This window comes from Aspergillus pseudoviridinutans, assembly GCF_018340605.1.
Source record: "Aspergillus pseudoviridinutans IFM 55266 DNA, scaffold_4, whole genome shotgun sequence".
NCBI lineage: Eukaryota > Fungi > Ascomycota > Eurotiomycetes > Eurotiales > Aspergillaceae > Aspergillus > Aspergillus pseudoviridinutans.
In genome coordinates, this window is record NW_025091284.1 from 3,142,643 (window position 1) to 3,159,136 (window position 16,494).

Sequence of the window (16,494 nt, forward strand, 5' to 3'; positions counted from 1 at the left end):
AGAAATCGCCGAGCCTTGCCGCCAAGCCCACCATCCCTGGATCCTTTTGGTTACGTACTCCGTAGTATGTAAATATTTCAGCCAGTACCCAAGGCACAGCTCCCGGAGATCGAGGAAACAACGAGAGGAATCAGACAAAAACATCAGAATAGCGTTGAAAAGATTTCATCTTCCAAACCAGGAAACAAAACGACGAGCTTTTATGATGGGACGTTTCTGCCTAGAAAGTCGTTTCAAGCAATCCATCCAACTATAGCCGCGGGATAGCAGTCTGAGGTACTCTTAATCACATTGATCATGTCATGCATGAACAGACACCAACCAACTTTGGACTTAAGCCACATTTGGCAGAGTACTGCCTCATGGCTTCTTATCCATAGTCAGCTTGACCAGCCTCGTCTTTTCATAGGACGGCGTACTCCGTAGTCTTACTAATTGTACAAGCACTATTCATATCGGCAGGAGACCATCCGCATCATGGAGAACGGGTTAGGTTTTGACTGTTCGGACTTGGCGACGATCCACAAGTCTATTGATCACTAATTCTAGACAGCAATGAGTTCTAGTCCGTAGTAAGGTTAGTTCTCCATATTCGAGGGTACCTGAGGATTGGGCACACGAGTTTCCCTCCCGAAAAGGGAAGACGGGGGTCGCACGACAATACAGTGTGGTTTTCATACCTGACGGATTACATATTTTACATACATACAATACTTAATACAGACATTTACAGCCGCCAGTTGGAAAAGCCGGCAAGCCGCATGTGTGATTGAAAAGTTCTACATCCGAAGCTCGATGTTTGATGTATGTGCACAAAGGCCGTTTCATTTTTATTCATGTCTGAAACTTCACACTTATGCATGGTCCTATGTACGATTTCTTTCTTGTTGTTTGATCTCTTTGGACTTGAAATAGTAGATATGTGATGAGTATGGCAGTACTACGTGAAGTAAGCAACAAATGCTCTATGGTGCTTGGTACCTGCTCTCAATAATGACCCATATCAAAGTGTTATCTTGATTGGCATTAATTAAGATTAAGTCTCGCTCTATAGTTTCAGAAAACCGCGTCGTCCAATTTGGCCCGAGGACTCACCTGCTGCATGTCTGGTACTACTGACAAAGACACGAAATTACTCCTGAAAGCTGAGCCTTGCAAATCTATATTTACATTACCCGCAACTATTCAGGAGTTCCCTTCGTACTCGCTCAGCATTCAATAGTGATTGATTATCTGGCGGTTGCCTGGAGCGAAGTGGATTCGCCGAGATGAAAGGAGCTTGGGCCAGCATGATGAGCCACGATCCAGCGGATCTGGCCCGAATCAAGGAATTACCTGCGAGTTGGGTACAGCCACAAAATCATCATTTAGATGAGTATTCGTACACCCTAATCAAAAAGTTAACCATGCGGGATGTGGATGAAAGGAACTGAATCAGTGTGTTTTACGTCGAGGTGGACCGAAATATTATTACTCAACTTGCAGTGAATGATGTAGGTACTGATACCTTGGCGCGCCTTTTTCTTCCACGTCCTGACTACATCATGATGTATCATGTCGAAGAAATGGCCTGCGAACCAATTATTGTGCTCGAAAGAGATGGCCGTCGCAACATCACTTGGTTGACGGCTTAGGTGTACCATCATCTGATTGTATCAATTCTTCCAATCATGATCACATTTCAATAGCCACATACATCGTCCATTCGAATATCTGGCGAACGGCAAAACGCGGAGTAAGCGCAACCTTGCATTCTGGGGATTCTAGACGGGATCTATCATGCCAATTACCAGACACTTGACCCTCGCTTGGAAGGGATGTATTACTCGCAGACATCTCCAATTGTTCATCTTAACCCAGTATATTATTACTTTTCTAAGGGGTTTGGATTATGTTTACTGGTTTTATCCATAAACACCTCGTGATATCTGACCTTGATCAGCAAATTCTGTATATACTACACGCCTTGCGTTAAGTCTTTATAATATCTACGGAGAATTCTCGTGGAATTTCACGCTTTAGCCCCCATAGGTATCCGCACTGCCACAATCACCAATATTCACCACCTCTTCGAGACTCATCAGCCCCCTTGATGATAGTACTAGTTCAATGTGGCATGATGTCATCTAGCACATGCGCGGAATGTGGAGAACAGACTTGGAAGCCTTCTTGGGTTTCTGGAATGTCACAGCCTGGCATGCTGACTGTAACCGTTAGTATGGAACATTCAGGACTATGTCGCCCACCAGGAGCAGGATGGCTCAGGCGAGACTCGTAGTCGGCTGTAAAGGAGTATATGCTCATGGCCAAGGAGCTTCCCCGCGACATTGGATCTGATCTGCGCAACAAGGCGTCTGCTGGATATGCTAGGTGAAGCACAGTCTTGTTTGATTTCGTGCACTGCACATTCTGGACCATGAGCCCCCCATAACCAGATGCCGTAAATTATATTTACAACCGGAACCGAACTTATTTTACCGCCCAACCCAACGCCTGAAGCAAAATAAAACAGAAGAATGGGGAGCGAGCCTCATTGCTCGCCATGACCCTCGCCGGAAGAAGCGAGCAATTGGAACCCCTTGACTAGCCCCATTGCTGACCCGGCTGCGACACCCCCCACAAGGACCATTTGCGTGCCGCCAATGAACCCTCGTCGGATATTCTGTCTGCCCTTCCAACCGCTCACGAAACATGTCTTGCCGTACCCGAAGAGAAACAGTGCTATAGCCATAGTGGCAATGGACCAGCGCAACGCGATGAATGCGTCGTGCGGCCCGACGAAGAAGTATGGAAGCAGCGGCACGAACCCCCCAATGAAGTAGCCTAACGCGATGGTCAAAGCGCAGATGAGTGCACGGGAGCCGGATGGTTCAGGAAGCGTGTGGTGGAAGTTCATGAGAAACGAAGGGAGCATGGGAGAGGCAGACAGGTGATCGGTGAGTTGTGAGACGAGTTCAGATGGGAGGTCATAGGGCGCGAAGATTTCGGAGATGGTCTCTGTTGTAGCGGATGGGTCCGCCACAACTTGGTTTCGAGTCTCTTTGAGGGTAGCTCTGTAGGATTCCCTGAGAGCGGAATATCAGCCAAGCGTCTAAAGGAATCTGCATAGACACTTCAGCACTCACTCCTCACTCTTTGCGCCTAAGTATCCGCCCAGTCCCATAGAGATAGCTCCAGCAATGAGCTCTGCCAGACCGCCAAAGACAACCACTTTCGTATCTCCGAGAGCGGACAATCCCGCAGTGAGAGCAAAAGGAACCGTTAAGCCATCTGATAGACCGATAATGGCATCCGAAACTGTCCGTCCATCAATGATTTTAGACTCTTTCTTCTCTGTGCCTTCCCTTCGAGCTGGCTTGTTTGCTTCACTCCCGCTGGCAGATTCCAAATCTTCGGACCCATTTCGAAGCGGGTAATGATATTCCTTTTCCATGTCCGACGACTCCGTGACGGGCGAGTAGTTGGAGAGCAATCCTTTGATGGAGCTGAGAGACATATTTCGTCGATTCTCTCCTGTGGAGGCCTGCTAGAAGACGAACGATTTAGGATCAATGTTGCAGTCAAGCCAGGTCTTCACGCAAAATGAGGTGCCGGCTTGAAATTTGACTAGATCAAATATCCGAGAGCTCATCGCAAGGTACTTAAAAGAAGGTGGCCGCCCCAACTCTCTAAATCTAATGTGAATAAGCAAGTTCTGGCCGTGAAAAATCCTGAACGAATCAAAGAATCACAAGTACAATATCTGAACCTCAGAGGACTCGAGATCCTGGTCCACTCTTAGTGGAGATAATCTCAACCTCTTTACTTGGTAGGTCAAAGCAAGTGAACTAAGAAAATGCCAGGTCCTCTAAGCGATATGAAAAGAGGGGAACGTTGCGATTTGAATACGACGGGTCTGGCGTGGAAAGTCCCGAGAAGGCTTCCTTATCACCGCTTCGACCGGCCACGCAGAACGAACACGAGCCTATCGAGGGAACATGACCAACAACGTGCTGCCAGCTCTGGCAGTCAGCTGCAGGCGGAGGAGGGGATTTCCTTGGCACGTGGGCGTGTGATTCGTCCAAAGATGCGGGAGGCAGCGCCTCAATGGTCAGCCGGATCCACTCTTTCGCGGGGGTTCCTGAAAGCTTGAAGATTGCTTGTGATAAAGCCACTTTACTGTATTAGAATTAGCCTGGCTTAGCAGGGCCAGTCAGATAGCATCCTTATCTACAAATGCTGTCTTATTGGAGTTGCGGTTCTCATAATAACCCACTTTTTCTAATGCGGTTAGATCCTTTGGATTTACACCGGAGACATACATCTTTCTTTATTAACTCATCAAAGTCCTAACTTGCATTAATGGGTATTGGCTGGTTACCTGTTTGATGCTTCACCTGCGCCCGTCACCAATCTCTCAGCAGCTGACCGACTGTTAGGGTGGCTTTTGATCACCGCAGAAGAGGTTCCGTGCTGAAATGGCATCTGCTCACGCGACCTCTGGTATAGTATATGTATGCTCTACGAAGATGAACCCTTTTTAAGTCGGCTCATCTGCTTGATTGCAAAGTATTCGACAGTCTCTGAGATGAGCTCTTCTTTTCAAATCTGGCGAATACGTTTCACAAGCCATCCACTTGATCTGCTGTGATACGATACTCGAAGAATATGACGCTGGATTTCGGAAGAACTCATGCTGACAGTGTGGTGATAAGACTCAATCCTGCAGGCAGAGGGCTACACTTCGGATGAGCCCTGTGCATGCAGTGACCAATAGCCTGGCACCTGACGGCAGATAGCAAGCACATGTATGATGCAGTAGGGTTCCTCGCACACTGTAGTATAACTTAAGGCTCTGGATACATTGGCTCCGAGTAAACTATAAGATTTTTTTTTCAACCTATGAGCTCAAGATTCGAGCCTTTAAAATGCCGAAAGGAAGGATTTATGAGGTTGTAGACGCACACGGCGCATCCTAAAGCTATTATAGGCACTGCAGCTACGGAGTTTTCATACGAGTTCAAGGCACGACGTTTAGAGATTCACCACGGAGCTGCAACATCAATTGTGTCGCGCAGTCATACAGAGCAAAACGTGAAGTCGCCTTCGTAGTTCAGTCCGGACAGATCGAGGCCGTAAATCGTTCTCATGTTGGACGAAACATAGTTTGAAGAATTGTACATCGCGTAAAGCAGTAGCAAGTCCGTTGGCGAAGAATGATTGACGAAGAGAGAATTCATGCCACATAAAGTAGGAAATCAAGCATACCGCTCTATTAAGCGGCCAAACAACACCCAGAAGGGTCGTCTTCCAACTTGAAAATGGTATCAATGATATACACCCAAACCTCTTGATTTCACGATTTCGAGTACCTGTTACAAATATTAATTAGTCTTAGAGCAGGCCGCGCACAACAACGTATAGTCTAGACTCACGGTTTCCTCTTCTCTGTCTCTGACCCCGCCGTCGAGCCCGTCATATTCCAAAGCCGACTCTTATACGCCGGAAACGAGGTATGATTCCAGATGTTGACCAGAATACTATCACATACCACAGTCAGTAACGACCGTCTCGTAATTTTGATCACCTTTGCGTAGTATGMCCCSGGGGGGTGGGGGGGAATTGCTCACCTCTGACTCCGATCCACATAGTCCTCCTCACTCAGCTCCTTCACTCCAACTTTGATCCCATCCTTTGTAAACATGACGTTTTTCTTCTCCATTTTCGAGCGAGTATTCTTGCTGACTTCTTGGGCGATGCTGTACGCAATGTACCCGATAATGGAGAAAATGACGACGGCGACGAGGAGGATGAAGAGAGGAATAAGGGAGTGCATTTTGGTGTTTATTTGCCCAACCAAAGCAATTAAAGGAAGTGTAACTTATTCAAAATCGAGAAAGAGTGATGCTAAATTGCTGAAGTCTGTGTCTTTATTAGTATTTTTCTCTTTAGGTAAGTCGTAGGGCTGAGCTGAGTGGAGAGGATGACGTCGATCAGGTACGGTGGCTGAATGACTTGAACATGAGACGTAGAGACGTACCTGTGGCTATGAGTGGGAGACTTTATTTCTAGAGTGGTCTTAAAAGACTAAACAGGACAAAATGAAGCTTTGAGGAAATACCCAAATTTAATGTGAAAGGGCGAGAACGAGGGCAATTTGTGATAGGTGTGTGTGGGCGAACCGTCAATCTGATTGCCAAGGCTCTTGGTGGGCGGGGCGGCGCATAGGAATTCTGGTGCCTAGATATCTCTGCGCAATTAAATGCCCCTTTTTGGCAATATGACGCTTTGGGCCTGGGCGCAATCAATTGTGTTACCTATTGGCTGTTTTAAAAATATTCTTCCGCAGGGGTAATATCTCTCTTTGATTGGTATAATATTATCAGGGTTAGATCGTGAAGTGGCTAGTGTGGCTGCAAGTGCACCTCAACAGCTGCGCCATCTTGCTATCCGATGGGAGTCGGAAACTACCTATACACACAGTACCTATCAGGTGCAAGTACCCTGAGGCGATAATTCCAAGTCTAGTAGTAGAAACATTGCAATAACTCCTGATTCAACTCCTAAACATAGTGTATATTTCTCTTAGACTGCATTCCCAAAGTTAACATTATGCACTCTGTCTCTGTCGTCATCATGAATCATCCGCGCAACACCAACTTCTCTCATAAGGTATGTAAGGATGGCATCCATAAAGTATGAAACGTCAGTAGTTTTGCTTGCCTAGTTGTATCGAACGACTTCCAGCCGTATTCATCCGCTAAGCACATCGGGTCCAATCTATTCTACACTCAGCGATCAACATGTCCTGTCCGCCTGGCATCCCCGGCATCCCCTTCTTCCCAATCTGCTTCCAATGCGGCACGGACCAGAATCCATGCCGGTGCAAATTCGTCGGGCCAACGTTAGGTATGAGATCCTTTCCGGGGATAAAGGGATGACTCTCACGAGCGTTTTGAACAGGATTCTTCACGACTATTGTGGCTGCTGTATGGAATTGCTGTACTCCGACATAAAAGGATTTAAATCGTGGACTGACATGCGCAGGTTATTTGCTACCCGGCGTCTCTCTTTTGCGGCTGTTGCTTTACGAAGACCGGCAAGGAGTAAGTGCTCTGCTCGACTACAAGCTGCGCTCAAGGGATTTTTTGGTTGACTGATCATAGCATGTTGGGGTATCCGGTCAAGTTGAATGGGATGGTTTCTGATGCGATACCAATATAGCTTGACTGATTCATGATGATCTTGGCGTATATATTAGGTGTATATTCCCTATCTGTTTCTGAAATATACTGAGCACGTCAGAAATCTTAACTTCTTGGAATGGTGGTAATGATGTAGCACTGTACAATGAGTACAAGGGAATGAAAGACATGTACCATGTTATTGGGCTCTGGATAAGAACCTACTCCTTACTTGGGACAATCTAGCTTCATTTACAATACTTCATTATCATGCACATCATGACAATGGCAATAATTATTATTGGAACTTTGCAACGCAAGTGAGAAATTGTCTGCAGCTCATTATATTATCAACCATTACCATTCGGAACGAGATAAGGACAAGCAAGAGGTATACGAAGTCGTCATGAACAAAACGTAAGCAATAAAGGTATCCAGAGAAATCAACCCGCCCATTTGGTATCATCCATCATCCTTGCCCAACAACATGGCCTGTTTGCGGCTACTTGAGCTTTTCCTTGAGCCGGGACCAGAAACTCTTCTTTTTCTTCTTCTCCTCCTTGACCCCATTCCTCAGGCCGTTGCGTTGGCCTTCTGGCTTCGACGGAGTGTTAGTGGTGCCTGCTGTCTGTGCCTGAGGAGCGGTGGTGGCGGGAGCAGCCGTAGGTTGTGATGGGCCCGACGGGGGAGCGGTCTGGGGCTCAGAAGGAGCGGAAGCTTTATCGGGAATTGAGCTAGGCATGAGGGTTGTGGAGCCCTCATTTTGTCCGGTTCTGGCACCAGCTCCAGGAGCAGCTCCAGGACCAGAAACTTCCGGGGCCTTCGCTGAAGCAACACCGGTGGTAACAGTAGGACCCTGAGGGGTGTCAGCACCGGGAGACATTGGCTGCGACTCAGGCTCAACGCCTGTGGCTCGAGGAGCGGTCTCAGTGGTGGCGGCAGAGGCGGTGGGAGCAGGCGCGCCGGCATGTTCTTCCTTGGGGACTGTCTTCTGCAGCTCATCCTCCATCTCCTTCTTCTCCTCGACGGCCTCTGGATTAGCAGCGGCCTCGGGGTCCTTGTGAGCTTCGGCAATGGAGTGCTTCACTGGTTCAGGCACTTCATCTGCAGGTGCTCCGCCGTTCGTTTGAGTTGAACCAATACCAGCAGTGGTGCTCGGAGCAGGTGTACCAGTGGACTCTTCCTTGGCGACTCGTCTTTGAAGTTCTTCCTCCATTTCCTTCTTCTCTTGGACAGCCTCCTTATTTGCAGCGGCCTCGGGGTATCTATGGGCCTCGGCGATCGATTCCCTGACGACTTTCGGAACCTCATCAGCTACATCCCCAGCGTTCGCGTGGGGCCTCTGGGACTCGAGTGGGACAGCAGCAGCAAGAGCGGCAGTTGTGGAGGTGGGTGCTGCAGACTGTATGGTAACACCAGGAGCGCTGAATCCCTGACTAGGCTCACCCATGGGAAGGCTTGATTCAGGGATCATGCTGCTGGAAACAGGAGGCATTGCGAGGTCACCGGCTCTCGTCGGCTGGCTCGTCGACTGGCCCGCGAGAAGAGTAGCAGCACTGGGATCCTGTGCGTAGCCGGCAGGATCTGTCCGAGCAGTGGACTGGACGGTGTTGCTGGTGTAAGTGCTGGGGTCGGGTACCTTCTCACCAGGTTTCAGACTGATTGGGTTGCCGCTGGTACCAGAAGCCGGGATAGGGTTGACTGAAAATGTCTCTGATTCTTGTCCAGGAGTCTCTGGGAAAGTACCGGGCACGTTGGATCGCTGTTCAAGGGGAACAGCCTTGGCAAGATCTGCAGTTGTCGATTCAGGGGCGGCGGATGAGATGGTTGCCTCATTGGCCTTCTTCTGGGTATCCTTGTGAATACCGGCCGCTACTGCCGCTTCGGTCACTTCTGGAGTAACAGTCGCCATTGTGGTACCGTTGGTTTGTGGAGAATTTGGTGCTTGTTTAAGTTCACCGGGATAGAGAACGTTATTGATATTCCCGCTTCCGTCGTCCTCTTCAGCAGCAGTGCTATCCGTCGTCCAAATGCCGTCGACGACGAACTTTTATAATCAGAAGAAATTCGTTAGTTGAGTCCACAACAGGAGACAATCTAACGTTGAAGGTGTTGTCTTATAAGTTAAAAACTGGAAGATGGGCGAGCCAAAGAAACCAAGGTGCGAGCGAGGCGGTGATATGACGTCAGTGGAAGTAAGCGGAAAGCCTTCCAGCGTCATTGAGGGGATGGGGATGCCTAGGCAGACAGAAAAGATCCATGCAATAATACGGTTGTCCGGAGCTGTCTGCAACAAATTGACAGACGTTGAATCTGATTGAAAGAAAGTACAGCAGTGTATGGTAAAAGAAAATGATCTCAGATCGCTACTTACCTTGTAATGCACTTTCTCGTCTGCAGATGGAAGTTGAACCTCCTTCGTAAAGACATCGCCATTGCGATCCAACTTCACCGTTTTACCCCAATCATCAAAGCTGCCTGTGACAAATACCTCGTTCGCCGGGTGTGGCCTATAATCAAGCCATGTGCGAGAAACCAGTCAGCGATCAAATCCACAAACGGTTATCCGTGTACCGAGTTCCCGACTTTAGCCATCAACGTAGGGGTTGATCGCCTGGGGCGCAGTAGACCATAGCTAAAAAAGAAAGCTCAAATTCTACGGGATTTAAGAAAGGAAATTTGCCATTGACTCACCATCGGAACGTGTAGCTTCCCATCTTCCAGCCCGACGTAGACATACACTGTAGACTGGCGGCGATGTATGGTAGTTGGACGAATGAGTACTCCGCTGGGTTGCGCAGAGACTTGCCGCAGCTGTAGAAGCAAGGGATCCTCAATTTCCGCGTTGCGCGTTTTATTGAACGTGCCGACACACTGGCTGACAGAGATCCTCTTTATATTTTCTTTGTCTTGTACTTTGGCTCTCAGCCAAGCTATGAGATATTGGATATTTGAGAGGCTGGAAAAATCGAGCACAGTGACCACCTTTTTTTTCGCCGGGGGATCTAGAGCTTTAACTTGGAGCGGGGTGGCGGTGACACAGACCTTTTGGGCGATTCGGTCGGCCTCAATCAAGGATTCTGATAGGCCTCGATAGCATCAATGACAATTGGCAGTCGAACTTTTCGCTTCTCTTATGAACTACCCGGTTCTTAGCTTGAGGTATGAAGAGTCCATGTAGACCGCTTTATTCCAAACGGGAACGAATCAATTCGGTGATTTAAAAGCTATAACTAGGCGAGACATGCTTCTTGTCTGGGAGATCCACGAGGTATGTTTGGTCTCGGAAGAGATGTCTTTTATGTGCTCCCCCCCCCTCCTATCATAATTAACCTTGTACAACTCATCAGTGATTGGGCTGCACTCGGGGGCAAAGACAGTACGTGCTTTGTACTGCCTGTTCACTGTGCAGCAGTAGTCTCGGTGGAGTGGCAGGACAAGTTTAATGAAAATTGACAGTCCAGTCTCAATACCCTTTAGTAATAAGACCTCAATTTTTAACAGGCGCATCTTTTATAAAGTACATGCACCAATCAATCAATCTCCTGTCGAAGTTGTCTATGCATTCTTGAGGTATATTAGGTGTTCAAAATTGAGCTGCAGGAACCTTGTCACAACGGCCATCACTCATCACTCTTCTCGGATACACCACACTAAGGTACACACTAAGGTACACACTAAGGTACACAAGAGCCATACATTGTTGCATTAAACTCACCGCAGTTCATGCTACTCTTTTTGAGTAGGCGTAAACGTCGCAAAGATTGATTCCTTCGAAGAAACACAGCGTTCCAGTAATAACGCTAAAGCAGGAAAAATCTATCCCAACTTAGAAAGAAGCATGTCACCTTGATCTTCGGTAACAATCAACCATTATCTCGAGCAAGAGCTAGGTAACGGTACATCCATCCATGGGTGGAAGCTCAGAAGAACCAAAAGCTCTCAGAAGTCCGGATGTAATGCACTGAACTTCTCTTCGCTGGGACGTTCGGGGGGGTACTTTGGGTACCAGAAATCCATGAAGATCCGGTCGCAGACGTCAGCGATTATTAACGTTTGTGCTCATGACCTCACTAACCTTGTGTTGATAGCTTTTCGCCACACAATTCTTCTTCACACACCTCCAAGTTTCCAAAGAATGGGGTGATGGTTATCATCCTAAGGGCCCATAGACTACAGAGTTAATATGTTAACCCTTTTGAATAGGGATTCTCCCTATCTCTGTTGCCCCCTTTTTCATCCCCTAACGTCAGCAATCTAGATACTCAGCGGAGTCCTCGGGAACGTTTCTAAACTCTTAATCAGTTTTTAGGCCCCATTCAAACGTTCTAGAAGACACCTGGAAGAGAGTCACATTCCCTAGAAACCTTCGTCCCATGATTTTCATTGTTAGCTTCTTTTTGGGTAACTAGAAGGAAAAGAACCCAGTTAGATGGATCCCTTCTTTTTTAGGCGTTGATTATTATCTCCTTAACCTCCTACCGTCTCTTCTGGATCAGACTATTGTAAGGCGCACCATCGACTATTGGCGTAGTGTATGGTCTAGCAGGGGGCAATCCGTGACGTCGATCTAACCTGGTGTGATGCAGGAGCCGACGACTTGCCATCATGTCTATCCTCGCGATGATCATGAGTAGACCTTATAGCATGTAGCTAGGTAGCTGAAGAACACTTGTCACTTGAACAAGAGCGCTTTATAATATGATTTGCTCCTATTGAAATTAATCGACTTCCGGATATATGTAGAAGCACAAGCCATAGCAAGCTTTCCGTCACATCCTGCTGCTCCCCGCCTTTTTCCACTGATTCTCCCCCTCCTCCTTTCTGCGACCCCTCTGGATCAGTCTTTTAGGTATTGCTCCTTTCCCATCTTCCTTTTTTTACTTTGTTCAGAATTCCCCTCGATTTCCTCTTGCCTCATTCTCCTACTACTACCCCTGCCCCTATCTGCTTTGGACGATCTCACCTCGGCTACCGGGTGTCGTCTCTCTGAATCCTTGTCTCGGCTCACTTAGAGTCATCATACGTCCGTCTCTCAGGAAACTCTTCACGCGACCCATCAATATAAGAGACAGAATTTAGGTCAGTAGCTCTATTCAATTTCTCTCAAGCTTCAACTATCCTTTTACCCTTTTCTTCGGTGTCGTACTTATTGTTTGTCGTTTTTTATTCAATACTTCTGTTMCAAATTGCGTACACAACTTCTTTCAACTCTCTGAGATCATTGAAACAAGGAAATAGCAATCACGCGTTCTGCTACTTTCATTACTCAAAGAGAAGGAGCTCTAGAAGGAAGCATACGATCATCTTTGGATCGCTGCGGTCTTAAACTCTCCAATTAGGCTTCACCTTGAGATACCCACCCAGTCTTTGGCGGAGACGGCTGCTGTGTGTGTCTCTCTCAACTCCCCGCCCCTCCTCACCACCATCTTCTGCTGCTCCAACCCCGACATTTGTCCTCCATAAAAGACCTTTCATCCTCTATCTTCCCAATTGGAGCTCGAGATCTACCTTCCTTGCTTTCTAACTCCCTACAGACCACTTTCGTCTCTGTCCTTCCACCAGCTCTGCCCGCTACAACCGAGTTCTCTAACTCCCCCGCTTCAAAGTTGGCCGGAGCTGTACCATCTCCGGCCCTGCAGCCCCCAGGATGGCTGATAGCTCTTCTTTCCCGGGTACAAACCCGTTCCTTAAGGTCAGCACAAAAGACGACAAGTATTCTCCGATTCAGAAGATATCCGAGGAGGAAGAATATGAGGTGACGTCACCAACCGATCCCACTTTCCGCAGTGCACACTCCGCCGCTACAGCACCCACAGCTGGAAACACGTTCTCTGGAGGCAATGACTCCAGTGAAGGGGGTGAAGGAATACAGTTCAACAGGCCCTTTGATGTAGGATTTGGTCAGGGGAGCGAAGGTCAAGGCGAACACCTGGAACCTCCTGGAGGAGCTCGCCCAACGGCAGCCGCCAACCAAGGTTTCCCTAACAACTATGCGCTGGGCCGTCGTACCTCTGTATCTGCTGAGTCCCTGAATCCTACCTCTGCTGGCTCAGATAGCTGGACGCCCCCATGCCATCCCAAGACCGAAGAACAGGTTTCGCGATTGAAAACGGCTGTGAGCAACAACTTCTTGTTTTCTCACCTGGACGATGACCAGTTCAAGACTGTACTTGACGCTTTGGTCGAAAAACCCATTCCTGCAAAAGATATCAAGGTGATTTCCCAGGGGGATGCCGGTGATTACTTCTACATCGTGGAGAATGGCCACTTCGATGTCCATATCAACCCCGCCGGCTCAGTCCAACCAGGCCCCGATGGTATGGGCAACAAGGTCAGCACCATCGGTCCTGGGGGCTCTTTTGGTGAACTAGCCTTGATGTACAACGCACCCCGAGCCGCGACTGTTGTCTCGGCAGACCCTAAGAGCACGCTTTGGGCTTTGGACCGCATCACTTTCCGCCGGATTCTCATGGACTCTGCCTTCCAGCGACGCCGCATGTATGAGGCTTTCCTGGAAGAGGTGCCATTGCTTTCTTCTCTCAAACCCTATGAGCGCGCCAAGATTGCCGATGCGCTCGATGCGATTAAATACCCGGCTGGCTCTACGATCATCGAGGAGGGCGCTCCAGGCGATGCTTTTTATCTGCTCGAGTCCGGGGAGGCGGAAGCTTTCAAGAAGGACGTGGAGGGCCCCGTCAAGTCGTATAAGAGAGGCGACTTTTTCGGAGAGCTCGCCTTGCTGGACGACAAACCTCGTGCCGCTAGCGTAGTCGCCAAGACCGACGTCAAGGTTGCACGACTTGGTCGCGATGGGTTCAAACGGTTACTGGGGCCTGTGGAGGATATTATGAGAAGGGCCGAATACTCGGCGAAGCCTTCGCCCTCATGATACGATCCGATAGATTGGATAAAGTGGTTTACGTGGAGACATGCTTGGTCATCATCATTTTTAGTTTCTTATTCTTGTACCTCGTTTACTCGTTCTTTCTTGGGCTCAACGGACAAGGTAAAGGCAGGCTTGGTCTTGGGAATATGAAGCGATGAACATGAGAAGCTCTCCGATGGATCATTTGGGTTCACTGTCTTGTTACCGACATAGTAGATTACCTTTCAAGTGTTGGGATCACTGTACTGAGGACGAAGTTTTATAACGTTTCATTTGTGCGACCCTGATGCTCGTGTGAGCCGAAACCGGGTTTGGCCTCATCTCCTTCCAGCATCCATCATTCTGTTCTCCCTGGGGGGGTAAAACATTGAAAACGTCCCTGTTGCCATTACATCTCAGTGGTTGCTATTCGAGAATGTCTCTGTGGGGTTGTCTGATGACCATTGTGACTCTATAGTTTCCTAGTGCAAAATATACAATGAATGCTGTTGATGAGCCAGTCCTAATCGGCTTGGTTTCTGAACGAATGTTTGGCATGCATATACCGCTTGTTGAATGATCAGACCGGGTCCAGAGAAGTCCAGTCTCACGCCAGTAAGCAACTCTGTAAGCACAACAGCCTCTGGCACTTAGAATCCCGTCAACAACAGGTGAGATGTGGACAAAAGTTGACTCACATCCATCACCGCGCAACCACCAAATCACTTCTCAAAACCCACTTTTCGCCCTCGGTGACCTCCCTGCCCTCATGCAAAAGACACCTCTCCCCATGCCGATGCAGCAGCGCCATGCCCACCTCCGGCGCCACAGCAATAGGCTCCGGGTTGCGATTCGCGCGGGTCGGCTCAGGGTAGAAGACTGTCTCCCCGCCCGTGCAGCTTGTCAAGTAGACCAGGAGGGTCCAGGTCGTGCGAGCCTGCTGCGGCTTATGTTGAGGGGACTCGAACGTAACCACATTCGAGTCATCGTCTGCAATTCATCAGCTCATCTTTACCCCCATCACGGATCTAATGGAAGAAAAAACATACAATGCTGCGCGAAGAACTGGCCCCTCGAATACCGATATATCCTGATATTCGCATTCAGACCAAGCGGCTCCCCGCCCCAGATCTCCCTGTTTGAGCGCGGGCGCTCGTCGCCATCCTGGTCCTCATCGACTGCACCGCTCACCAGCTCCCTCAGCGCGGTCCCGCTCCATAGCCTCTCCGCGAAGTCGGCATCCTGCACCTGGAACCGGTCATTGACGCGAACGGCGTCGCCCTTTTTGGGTTTGCCGGGTGTGGTGGTGAGTGGGAGCGAGGCTAGGAAGGAGGCATAGGTTTTGCAGAGAGAGGAGGGGAGGAAGTTGCGGATCAGGTAGATTTGGTCGTGGAGGAGGGATTCTAGGGAAAGGTCTGATGGAGGGATGAGGGGGCGCAGGGGAGGCCAGTTGGGTTTTGGCTGATTTGCGGGTTGGGATTTGGGCTTGGGGGGTTCCTTTTTGGATTTGGGAGGCATTTTTCCCTTTTCGTCTGGTTGTTTGTACCTAGATTTGTGGTAGTAGTCTTAATGCTGTTTTGGGGTGTATTGTGATGATTAGATTAGACTCCCAGATGGAAGCTGATGGAGTACAGTTCTTGGCACAGACATATACTCGGTATGCAACGTGTGGAAGATTTCGATTTTGAGATTTGTAGAGCTTGGGTTTTGTAGTAGGGGTCCGTGAGTATATACAGGTGCAGAAATTGTCATCTTTTATGCTGTGTCGATGTGGAAATAGGTGAAGGAGTAGAAGTAGAAGCTTCAAAGGATGAACGACGACCTCTATCAGGAGTGTATAGTCATCTAGTCCTCTACATTGAAGAGCTTTTTACTCGATTGATGACTTTCCTATTCCTATGTATCAACCATTATCGAAATTTCCGTCGCATATCGATTCCACGAACATAGCGATGGATCTATCCGAGTACGGAGTACTCATTTCATCATTCTACTATTGGTAACAAGCATAGAGCACAACATGGCCATGCAGATATAGTCAGAAAAGCTAAACCTCAGAGCACGTAGTTCACTTCTAGGACCATGGAATCAGAGGTGGGAAATAGGATAGGATTGAGTCTTCTCAATAATCTCAACGAATTAGCAATGAAGAAGTGGATTCCTCAGGCGAAAGAAACATGGGCGGGCGGGCCTCGAGAAAGAAATTTCATACTCTACAGAGTCCAGAGTATGAGCGTTACAGTCCATGAAGTTTTCGTCCTTATGCCAACTTCTTCTGTGCCAATCCTCAGGACTGATCTGAGATCAAGATAAAATATTTGTAGGCACAAACTCCAAAGTAATTGAGTGATTGCTCCTTGTTAGTGGTGATACCTGAGCATGTGTTACTGGGGATTACGGTGAACGACAGTGGCCAGCACCGCGAGAAACCGGCAGAAAAAAACAGCAGAAAACTTCTTGCCC

The 16,494-nt window shown here is 48.4% G+C and overlaps 5 protein-coding genes across 5 annotated transcripts; 1 reads left to right on the top strand and 4 right to left on the bottom strand.

Annotated features, from left to right (window-relative positions):
* Window positions 1-2,530: 2,530 nt before the first annotated feature.
* Window positions 2,531-3,496, bottom strand: Asppvi_006531 (VIT1/CCC1 transporter family protein; the record flags this gene model as incomplete). The annotated part of the gene is made up of 2 exons (XM_043302432.1): window positions 2,531-3,065; window positions 3,126-3,496. 2 exons carry the CDS (start codon window positions 3,494-3,496, stop codon window positions 2,531-2,533), a joined length of 906 nt encoding a protein of 301 aa, XP_043158367.1.
* Window positions 3,497-5,335: 1,839 nt separating this feature from the next.
* Window positions 5,336-5,815, bottom strand: Asppvi_006532 (uncharacterized protein; the record flags this gene model as incomplete). The annotated part of the gene is made up of 3 exons (XM_043302433.1): window positions 5,336-5,351; window positions 5,415-5,519; window positions 5,610-5,815. 3 exons carry the CDS (start codon window positions 5,813-5,815, stop codon window positions 5,336-5,338), a joined length of 327 nt encoding a protein of 108 aa, XP_043158368.1.
* A 1,850-nt stretch (window positions 5,816-7,665) lies between these two features.
* On the bottom strand, window positions 7,666-9,901 carry Asppvi_006533 (carbohydrate-binding module family 48 protein; the record flags this gene model as incomplete). Its single annotated transcript, XM_043302434.1, has 3 exons — window positions 7,666-9,210; window positions 9,538-9,673; window positions 9,858-9,901. 3 exons carry the CDS (start codon window positions 9,899-9,901, stop codon window positions 7,666-7,668), a joined length of 1,725 nt encoding a protein of 574 aa, XP_043158369.1.
* A 2,912-nt stretch (window positions 9,902-12,813) lies between these two features.
* Asppvi_006534 (cyclic nucleotide-binding domain-containing protein) lies at window positions 12,814-14,055 on the top strand (the record flags this gene model as incomplete). Its single annotated transcript, XM_043302435.1, has 1 exon — window positions 12,814-14,055. The coding sequence occupies one exon, from the start codon at window positions 12,814-12,816 to the stop codon at window positions 14,053-14,055; it is 1,242 nt and encodes a 413-aa protein (XP_043158370.1).
* A 679-nt stretch (window positions 14,056-14,734) lies between these two features.
* Asppvi_006535 (uncharacterized protein) lies at window positions 14,735-15,549 on the bottom strand (the record flags this gene model as incomplete). Its single annotated transcript, XM_043302436.1, has 2 exons — window positions 14,735-15,021; window positions 15,081-15,549. 2 exons carry the CDS (start codon window positions 15,547-15,549, stop codon window positions 14,735-14,737), a joined length of 756 nt encoding a protein of 251 aa, XP_043158371.1.
* Window positions 15,550-16,494: the final 945 nt, after the last annotated feature.